Consider the following 11,125-nt stretch of genomic DNA (forward strand, 5'->3'; position numbering starts at 1 on the left):
GTTCTTAAAAACCCATTTAGTACCAATTGGTTTGCAAGAAAAAGGTGGATCAACCAAAACCCAAACCTGATTTCGTTCAAAATTTTCTAACTCCTCATGCATGGCATTGACCCAATTAGAATCAGACAGCGCATGTCCAACATCACGGGGTTCAAAAGAGGCAACAAATGCAGAATGCGCAAGGACACATTGATTTCTAGATTTATACCTTGTCGTGCGCTCATTCAAGTTACCTATCATTTGTTGAGGTGGATGGCGACGCTGAATATGTCGAGGTGCTGTTCTAACAGAAGTTGCCTCCCCCTCAATTGTAGCTGGTTCATGATCAACAATAGGTATAGCTGCAGGATCTGCTGTGGATGTGAAAAGCTCTGAAGGCCCATCGTCTATCGTGCTGCTAGGCGTCTGAATGGGAGTTGCCTCGAGCACAGCTGGATCCTCTGTTGCATCATCATCATCGTCAAGTCCATCAACCTCATCTTCAAAAATGTTTTGTCCAATCTCATCATCACCTGCACACTCAAAAGCAGAAGAGAAACAAGGCATCGTCTCGTCGAAGGTGACCTCACATGTCTCCTCGATGCGATTAGTATCAAGATTAAGAACCCGGTAAGCTCGCCCTTGCAAAGCATACCCCAAGAACAACCCATCAGAAGAACGTGATTCAAATTTGTCCAAATTTCCTTTTTTCAGAATAAAGCATTTACAACCAAATACGCGAAAATGAGAAACTTTTGGACAACGACCATATCTCAACTCATAAGATGTTTTCCCCAGAAAAGCTCTCAGAAAAATACGATTAGCAACATAGCAAGCGGTATTGATCGCCTCAGCCCAAAAACGTCTAGGGGTTTTATGTTCATCAAGCATTGTCCTAGCCATCTCAACAAGCGTTCGATTTTTCCTTTCAACAACACCATTCTGAGGGGGGACATACGGTGAGGAAAACTGATGATCAAGACCCTGTTCTGAACAAAAAGATTTCATTCGAGCATTCTTGAATTCTGTGCCATTATCACTGCGAATTGCTCTAACGACATTATTGGATAACTCATTTTTCAGCTTTAGAACAAGATCATGAATAAATTGAAAAGCCTCATCCTTGGATTCCAAAAAGAACACCCATGAATAACGAGAAAAATCATCCACAATGACGAGCACATACCACTTCCCACCAGCAGAACGAACACGGGCTGGACCTACAGTGTCCATATGTAACAACTCACCCGGTCGTTCTGTCATCACCTGAGTCACAGGTGCATGAGAAGCCGCAATCATTTTGCCATGTTTGCAAGGAGCACAAACCAAATCTTTCTCAAACTTGAGTTTCGGTAAACCATCTATCAAACCCATCGAACTCAAACGGCATAGTAAATCAAAGCTCAAGTGACCCAAACGACGATGCCACTTCCAAATGGGGAGAGAACCATGAGCAACCAAACAACGAGCTTGTCCAAAAGATTTAGAGAAATCAACCATGAAAATTCGTCCAAAGGGGGAGATTTGACAAACAAGGTTACCGATAGAATCTAGAACTCGCGAATTGCCTTTCTTAAAACGCACTTCAAAACCATCATCAAGAAGTTGTGAGACAGAAAGCAAGTTATAATGTAAGTTCCGTACCTTCGCGACGTCCTTTAGCATGAATTTATTGGTTACCTTGATACAGCCATGTGCCATCACTTTTCCTTTACTATTGTCCCCGAATGTAATGTATTCTTTACCGCTCGCGGGGGTGAGGCTGGAGAACCATCTATCATCTCCGGTCATGTGACGCGAACAACCAGAGTCCATTATCCATATGTTCTCCTCGCCTCCATCCTGCAATCAATAGCGAACACGAGAGTGAGCTAATGACTCAACACTGGGGTTAGGATAATGCAATGAAAACCAGTGCTGGGCCATTTGCTCAAAAGAAGCATTAGCAAAATCAAATCTCTCGAAAGAACGACGATGCCCACGAGGGGGAAAACGTGGCATGTCATTCCTATATGACGCAGGGGCACTATTACGTGAGCGAAAACCAGAAAAGCGAACAACTGGCGCTCGTCTAGAGTCACTACGATCATAGGCACCATGTGCAGGGTACCGATCACGTCGTTCAGCACGCTTCCTACGGAAGCAAAACTCCGCCAAATGACCATCACGATCACAAAAATCGCAATGGTAAATATTTTGAGTAGGAGCAACGACAACCTTAGCCTTAGAAGTGGAACCAGAAAAATCAGGCTTAAGGTTATCCAAATGTTCACAAGTTGGTGGCCATGTGTTATTCAGGCTTTTAAAGTGTTTGGGTTTAACCCTCCAAACCTGCTTTTTAGGAACATACTTGGGAGGTTCTACCACAAAACCTTCAGGTGAGACCGGTGGACTCTTCTCACTGGGAGTAGGCCCATTGTTCTCACCATCTGCATTCTTTTTACCAAAAGTACGCTTCAAATCATAACCAACACCAAAATGTTCACCCCTTTTAATTTGTGCAATAGTCATACCAATCTGGGGCTCACGCACAGAACACCAACCAAGGATTGTTCTCAAATGAGTGTTTTCTTCTTCTAAAGCAGCATTGTCCTTCTTTAAGATGGAAATTTCAGCAACAAAAGTAGGACAAGTCAAACACTCAGGTAAAACAGGACAAGTGTGTTTCTCCAACTGAACAATATGGCATTTAGCAACATTCAACTCAGTTTGCAAAATTGGACAAGTAGCACAAGCACCAAGTAAAACAGAACGAGAGCGAAGTTCTTCCAATTCAATCTTAGCACAATCAAATTTATCAACTAAAACAGCATGCTTAGATTGCAATTCAGAAATAGAAACCATATGAATAGAACATTCCTCACATTCTACAGCAGCAGGTGTAGCATCTTTTAGTGTTTTTAATTCAGCAGATATTCTATCATGATCAGCCTTAAGTCTTGCTAGAATTTTATTTTGTTTATCAACAAGTTTAGTCAACTCTTCAATTTCTTCTTCAGCAGAATTTTGTACCTCATTATCAGAAGAGTCGTTGCTGCAGTCATATGCATCACCCTCATTTAAAGCCATAGTGCACATGCCTCCCTTGATGTCAGCAAGAAAACAGAGTCCTCCATCATTGGTCTTTTTGGGCTTCTCATCTTCGGACTCTGAATCACTAGAGTTGTAGGAGGCATCTGAATCAAAGCTACCCAGCGAAGAGAAGAGAACATGTGCAGCCTTCTTGATTTGCTTGTCAGTAAACTTCTGTTGTCCCTTCTTTCTCCCACGCCTATCACTCTTGTTCTTCCTGTCCCTTGATTGTTCCTGGCGCCTGTAGCTGTTGCCATGCTCCGGTGCCTTCACCTTGCTTGGACAATCAGCAATGAAGTGTCCACGCTCACCACAGTTGAAGCATCCTTCTGAACGCCTTCTATTTCGCCTGTTTTCATATACCCGCTTGAACTTGTTGGTGAGCAAAACAAGCTGATCATCATCAAATACCTCCAACTCATCATCTGCAATATGACACAAGGAGGACAAAGCAAAACTAGGAGTAGATGAAAGATTAGCATTAGTGTTAGTACTCCCAGAAACCAAAGCCATTGGAATATTTGAAGAAGAACCAGCTGTGGGATTGTTAAGCTTTTTTCGAAATTGGATGTCGATCTCTTTGGATTTAAGCTTACTGAAAAGCTCATCAGTTGTAAGAGTCTCATAATTAGTAGACTCAACAATCGCTTCCACTTTTGTACCCCAAACATCCAAGTCGAGTGCATGCAACAATTTGAGAGCCCTTGCATGATCATCATACGGCATAACCGTTATGTTGGCTTTCATTTTGTTGACAAGACTCAAAAATCGAGCGAAAAGATTTTCGATAGACTCACCAGGCGATTGCATAAAATTATCATATTCGCGCCTGTAAGTTTCAAATAACCGGATCTTCACTGCGTTGGTGCCCTCATGAAAATTTTGTAGAGTAGACCAAATCTCATGAGCAACTTGTTTGTCAGAAACACGATCAAATTCAGATTTGCTCAAAGCAGCAAAGAGAAAATCTACAGCTTTGTTATTGTTTTCATATTTTGTAGCGTGAGCTGCATTTGAGGGATCAGCTGGAATCACATAAGTCGTATCAATTGTAATATTCCAAATCGCAATCCCTTTCCCCTTGAGAAAGGCACTCATGCGAGCCTTCCAGTACGGGTAATCGGTTCCATCAAAAGCAGGTGGATGTGAAGACGAAGTCATGATCGCCACAAGTGGATTTCACAACAGATTAGGTATGAGAAAACCTTAACCGGCTCTGATACCAATTGTAGGACCGGAAAATGCGACCAGAGGGGGGGTGAATGGGAGCAACTCAAAATAATTTCGCACGGAAGCAAACAGATCAAACTCCCAAATTTCAAGAACTTTAGCAAATTAGATCCAAACGCGAGGAAACTCGAAACATAGGTTCACAAGATCACTAGAAATCTATTCTCAAAATATTATGCAAGGAAATTAAGTATAAAATGCGGATCAAGAAAACTTAGATTGAAACCGACGATAAACCTGACGAAGAACAAATAAGCACGATGCAATGAAACGAAGAACAATACTTAATGATAAAGTATTAAACCAAGTACTTGTTCTTACAAAATTGCATCTAGCCTCCGCCCGATCGTCCTCCCTCTCTTGATTAGAGAGATCAACAAAAATCCCTCACTAGGAATTAAACCCTAGGCTAGACTGGAGAGAGGAGTGCACGCAAGAAGAGCTTCAGGGAGGCGGCTACTGTTCACGGCGGCTACTGTTCACGGCGGCTACTGTTCACGGCGGCTACTGTAGCAGCGCCCCCAAAACCCTAAAAACGCATACCCCTCAATCCTAGGTGCCGCATATTTATAACCCATAGGGTGGCACTACCTAAATTACAAATTTGCCATTACGTAAATCAAATTAACGTAATCGGCGCGTATCACGCAATATCATCCTCCACGGCAAACAATCTCGATGTCCGCGATCCTTCCATCTAGCACCATGGCGTCCCGTGATCTCGCCGCACGATGATCCGGAATCTTCTCGCGATCGACAATTGTCCCCATCTTCGGCCACGTCCGCCGCAACGAACGTCCGGGATCTTGGTTTTGTGGCTTAACCAAGAAACCGTCCACCAACGTTCTCTCGCTGTGTCGTCAGGTACAGTAGACATACACCGCACGATCTCAAATCCCTCGAACGCAAGTCTTGATCCACCCTTCACCGCTCTCAGTCCATCGGTCGTGGCATCATATCTTCATTCTTCACACGTCGCCGCATGTTCAGTCTCCACCTATCACCTGCAACGACACCAACCAAGAGAAACGTCACACGCACACTGTGTTGTTCAATCACTCATCACAAGGTCCTAGCCCCACGGGCATCTCATAGTGTGTCAGGAGTATGAACTTGCACGTACAAGAAACCAACAAACACAAAAGGTGAACAATAAAATGGAGGGGGAGAGCTTTAAAAAGTTCTTCTCTTGTGCCCATATATCCTAATATCCAACAAGAATCTTCTTAGGTGGAGTATATGGGCCTGTGAACGTAACTGAGTTCGATCTCACTCTTGATGTGGCAGGCCGGGTAAAGGGAATCAGTGTTTCGCAGTCAGACAGTCACTACTAGAAGAACTGAACAAAACTCTGAAGAATGCATACAATTAAGTATTCCTTCATCACAAGACTTTTTTAACAAAAACAAAAAAAGATGGTGTGTTGCTACGTTCATTGAAGAACATGTGTACTCCAGCTTGGCAGCTTGTACGACTACGATCGACCGAAGTGTAGACTCAAGTAATGGACAAGTACAAGGATTACGTACATACTACTGCATGTGCATGCTACTTGGAGTGTTTAAGCATCCACAAATTAACAAAATCCTTTCATTGGACTCTGAGTTAACAATGCAAAGTATTAGTACTAGAGTACTACTACTTAATTCCAAGTTGGCTTACTAGATAGTTTGAGATGCAAACCAAAGGTTAGTACTATTACTACTGTCTAGCGGGGGCCGATCGACCTGCATGGATGGCGGAGGTCGATCGCGTGGATCGTCGTTCAAACCCTAGCGGCTAGCGAACAGCACGCACTGGCCTAGGAGAAATCAACGGAGAGAGCTAGCGCCCGTGCGGGCCTCCTCGTAAACACTGTAAAGATAACCGGCCGTGTGTATAATACTAGCACTCCATAAACTCTAGCTTTGCAGTAGTTTTTGCTCTGCATGAGAGAGAGAGAGAGAGAGAGAGAGAGAGAGAGAGAGAGATAGAGAGAGAGAGAGAGAGAGAGAGAGAGAGAGAGAGAGAGAGAGAGAGAGAGAGAGAGCGGGAGGGGAGGCAATCCCACTGAAAACACTTGCATTGATTTGGGGAGCTTTTCTGGGAAGTAGGGGACGGAGCCGTTTGATGAAGAGACTAGTCCTACGTATAGGCGTATCACATACAATACTGTGCCTCTCAGGCTAGCTAGTTACTCTGTGTAGCCTGCTGTATGCAGCAGCTAGCAAAGCACACCTCGAGTAGCTGCCTTCAATTCGTAGGTTGCTCTGTCGCAGTCCACGTCTACTATGGTCTATATTGGGGCTACGGCCGCATTTCCTGATGACCGTACGTGTGCTACTCGACCTCGATCTCCTTTCTGACACAGCCCCCCCTGGTGCTTGCAAGCGTAGAACGCCATGCAGAGGCCGCAGGCATGGACTCTGAGCATGCAGAGAGAGAGCTCTAGAACGCCATGTCTTGTGCAGATCCGAGCACTTTTGTTGCGAAAATGTGCTGGAATGCCTTGCCTGCCAATGTAGTGTTGTTTCTGCTTCTGCATGCTTTTTAGTAGCATTCATCAGGAAATCAATAGAGGTTTAGCTTTAGAATAATATTATGCATAGGTTTATCTTCGTTCGTATACTAGCTTTGCATCACTCAATTTCTCTCTACAATTAAACTTTATAGCATGCATCATGCATGCTTTTTGTAAAGAATAATTAATATGTAATGGTCCTTTTCTATCTTCTCTCTCCGCCTAAAAGGGAGTGATTAATTAGGGTTTTGTACGTATCTGCCGATGCAGCGTACGTTTGACCATGGGCGTCGCGTGGTGCAGCTTTAATTTGCCGGCGGAGGCCGGACTCTCTCAAAGTGAAAACGTACAGTGATCTCACGTGACCTTGGCCTCTTGCTCCTAGCTGCATGCTTCATCTTCTGATTAGTTGTTTCCCTTGACACGGATGGGATGAGGACAAAACGGGGTGTGGTTCGTGGTCAAATGAGATACGGAGTACTCGTAGTAGGGATAAAGCTCTCTCTCTCTCTCTCATGTGGTCCTAGCCTAGCTAGTCCTTACACACCTCCTACTTCTTCTGTTACCACTCGTTTGGGCTTTGTGCATGCGGTCCCAAGAGTCGCGGGGAGTAGTGGTGATGTATGTGCAGCCCAGTGACCGAACGACTCCGCGCGACCCCCTTAATTGGGCCAGCTGGCCCGCCAGCCGGGCTGACCACCCATGCCCTTAATTGGGCCAACTCGCGCTCCGGGCTTGTACATCATCACCATGACGTCTTTGACAAACATTAAAAAAGTTTTTACTAGGAATGATTAGGTAACAGACGAGTTTCCCTAAAAAAAAAAAAGGTAACAGTCGAGTAAAAAAAATTCTGTGCATCAATCGATTTTCTATCCAATAGAGGATTGCCACTTGGAACTGCCGAGATGACAAGATGTGAGTGAGGAGAAGCTAAAAATCAGGCTGCATTTAGTTTCCAAATTTTTTTGCACAGTACCCGTCACATCGAGTTTTCGAACACATGCACGAAGCATTCAATGCAGTTGAAAGAAATAACTAATTACATAGTTTAACTGATTCATACGAGAATGAATCTAATGATGTTAATTAATCCATGATTGGACATTAATTGTCAAGTAACAACGAAACGTGCTACAATACCCAAATCTAAACTTTTTCACCAACTAAACACCCCCTCAATCGATTTTCCTAATCAACCACTGACAGGACAAATGGACTGAAAAAACTGTGCATGCATCAACCGAAATTAATGGAAGAAGCCGTTCGGCAGTCAGCTCCAGCTCCAGCCCAACAGTATTTTTCTCTCACACCACTCCAGCCACCAGCTCCAGCCAGCCCAACAGTATTTTTCTCTCACACCATTCCAGCTCCAGCCTGCGAACGCAGTGAATACAACCACCAATGACGTGGGCTTTGGTCTCAGATTAACATAGCTTGAGATTTCAAGGACACTCATCAGTAGGGCATCCGACGTGCCTTTGCATGGGCTGTAGAGTCCGGTTGTTCCATGAACAATCTCACATATATTGCATCGGTGGTATTTGTGCATTGATGATTTTGTTTAGGTTAGATCTTTGACAAAGATAATTAGTTAGTTGTTCTAAAAAAAGAGATTCACACACACTGGTGAATGAACTAAACCAATACAATGCAGTCAGCAAGTATGCCCCCCAAGATGTACATGCTAGCAGGCAACTCACATTGGTTAAGCTAAATAAAATCGATTTTGCTGCTGAAAAAAATACAACCATGGTAACATAGCATTGGGGGAAAAAAAAGAAAACAACATGAAAGGAATGGCAAAGCTTATAGGACGAACAAAAATTAAAACATATCCTTGATCGAACAGAAAATTAAAAAAATTTCCACTAATTTGATCTGACCAAACAACTGTACCATGCTAAAGAAGTCTCAGTGCCGTCGGCAAGTTTGGTATGCTGCTGCGAGGACAAGACAAGAAATGGATAAAAAGATGATAGGATAACAGCAACAACGTGGTGTGAATTAACGGTGCGCGCATCGATAAAAATACAAAATAATTTGAGATGTCAGGTCCATCAAATAAAAATAATAACAGAGCCACCCACACAAAAACATTACGATAGTTTACGAGATCCAAAACAAAGGAATCGTGAACTGATGCACGGGCTAGAGGCCTCAACCTTCACGCAAGAAACAGGTGCTGGCAACTTTTTTTTTTTTGAAAATGAAAAATGCTCTGACTACTATTGGGCCGTATCTACAACATCAGCCCATACGCGTCATTCGTTGCCTGGGCTGCAAAAGGGGGGATTCGATACATGAAAATTGATTGACGACGTAAACAATTTTTACTCGAGTGATGGTTAGGAATTTCGTTTCATCATGTTCAATCGTATATGTGTGTACGGTTTTTTTTGTTGGGATACAAAATATAACCTCATGGTATGTACGTACGCCTGCTAATGAGGTTAAACCCGTCCCAAATCTGCCCCTACCCATATTCCAAGAGTCCTAATTACCATCCGCCCCGACCCACTCCGTCGGCCCAATGCCCCAACCCGCCCCAACCCAAAGTCACGACGGAAAATGATATGCGACTTACGCGCTGATCTACTACCCTAGTGCCCCAACCCGTCTCAACCCGTTTGTGTCGTCAACTCAACCCGCCCCAATCGTTTCATAGTGTCACATGTTTCCACCCATCCAATAATACCCGTATTAAAACCCACAAAAAAAACCATCAAATTCCGCCCCATTAGCGGGAGTATATGTACGGGGTTTCGCACGCATGCGTGTTTGTAAGATAATACTCCTACTTCCAGTAAATAAAATTTTTAAAAAGGTTGCATGGCTTAAGTTTACGTTTCCCCTCGTCAAGGTTTAATTTAGCGCAAACGGGAACTTGGAGGACGGAAAAAGGAAAAAGGCGGCGCACATGGGCCGGACGCGCATTCCAGCACCCGGCTTGGGCCCAAACATAGATAGACATACGCATTTATGGGCCTCGGTGAACATCAAGCAACATAGCAGGCCTGGGTCCAAGTGTCAGTGGACCCTTCGCGTTGACCAGGGCTACCTCCGCGATGACCCGATATAAAAACCTCGTTCTAGAAATATAACGTTATTAAAAAAGTAGTTACGCGACGTGCACGTGACAACCACTAACTCCAACCTAAATACCCTGGCCCACATCATTAGATGACGTGTGGGGCCCGGGGCGAACCAGCCCGTTCTGGCCCACAAAGGTCGCACCGGATTCCAGCGAACTTTCTTCTAAACCTGGAAAGGAGACGCAGGGCGAGTGCAAAGCAAGGCTTCCATGCGACTGCTGCCATCAGTAGGCAGTAGCTGACCAGTGGGCCAAACAATTAACTGGATCCATCCCGACCCACCGATCAGTGATCTTTTACAAGTACGAACCGTGCACCATATTTCTCAAATGAGATAGCTCCACGTCATCTAAATTATCTTAGCCTTTGGATGGGACAATACACAAATCTACACCGTTCTTTACATAAAGGTATCAGACCTATTTGTTTATATGCTACAACATAGTACGCACCGGAAATGACTCATCCAGAAGCTTTTGGACCACTTCCAGACACCACTCCAGAAGGCAGGAACGAAGACCACTTCCAGACACCACTCGAGAAGGCAGGAACGAAGTTGTCAGCTACCAGCTGGAATCTAGAAAAAACCCCGGAACCTAGAAGATAGTACACCAGTCACCAAGTTAACTATAAATATGTGATTGAACAGCTCCAAAAGCTGAGTTCAGTTCACTTCCATCACAGCTCATCAACACAACGCATTCCTCACATCCATTCTGCACAGTGCTCACCACCGCAACACCTCAAATCCAGTGATAGCTTACAAGACTTGCATAACCTGGATATCATCAGCTCTCGATAAGGTAAGACGTCATAAATAAAAGTCACTATATAGTATGTACAAAAGTATATATTGTAGTTATCTCTGTAACTATACTTTAATCTCAGCTAAACTTAAATTCTCACAAAAGGTTATATTCCCATGTATCGACTGTTTGTTTGTGCACCTGCTATATACTGTATCTTATCTCAGTTACATTTAAAGTTTCATGAATGGTTATATTCCATCTGCTAACTATTTCTTTGTGCACCTGCTATATACTTTACCAGCGATAAATAAAGATGCCAAAAAGATTACTTGAAAATTATCAAGAGCGACCCAATAAGCGGAGTAAAAAGCAACTATACCCAAAAGATGATATAAACATAGACCCAGAAATGGCAAAATACAAAAGACAAGAGAGAATAAAAGAAAGGAAACGTAAGGGAGAGGATAATAAGCCAAATCAGATTGTACAGCAAGGTTTAA

The 11,125-nt window shown here is 43.6% G+C and overlaps 1 protein-coding gene across 1 annotated transcript; it reads right to left on the reverse strand.

Moving 5' to 3' along the window:
* Positions 1 to 236: 236 nt before the first annotated feature.
* On the reverse strand, positions 237 to 3,777 carry LOC120675089. Its single transcript, XM_039956178.1, has 4 exons — positions 2,311 to 3,777; positions 1,725 to 1,821; positions 421 to 683; positions 237 to 314 (listed from the first exon to the last, which is right to left on the reverse strand). The coding sequence occupies exons 1-4, from the start codon at positions 3,775 to 3,777 to the stop codon at positions 237 to 239; spliced, it is 1,905 nt and encodes a 634-aa protein (XP_039812112.1).
* Positions 3,778 to 11,125: the final 7,348 nt, after the last annotated feature.

This window comes from Panicum virgatum, chromosome 5N, assembly GCF_016808335.1.
Source record: "Panicum virgatum strain AP13 chromosome 5N, P.virgatum_v5, whole genome shotgun sequence".
NCBI classification, from domain to species: domain Eukaryota; kingdom Viridiplantae; phylum Streptophyta; class Magnoliopsida; order Poales; family Poaceae; genus Panicum; species Panicum virgatum.

Excerpts from the sequence above, each read along its gene's own strand:
- LOC120675089 (XM_039956178.1), bottom strand. The coding sequence starts at position 3,777 with ATGCCGTATGATGATCATGCAAGGGCTCTCAAATTGTTGCATGCACTC. Across the intron at positions 1,822-2,310 it reads AGTATGTTCCTAAAAAGCAG|GATGGAGGCGAGGAGAACAT; the intron begins GTTTGGAGGGTT and ends TATTGATTGCAG. Across the intron at positions 684-1,724 it reads CAGCCTCACCCCCGCGAGCG|GAAATTTGGACAAATTTGAA; the intron begins GTAAAGAATACA and ends TTCTGAAAAAAG.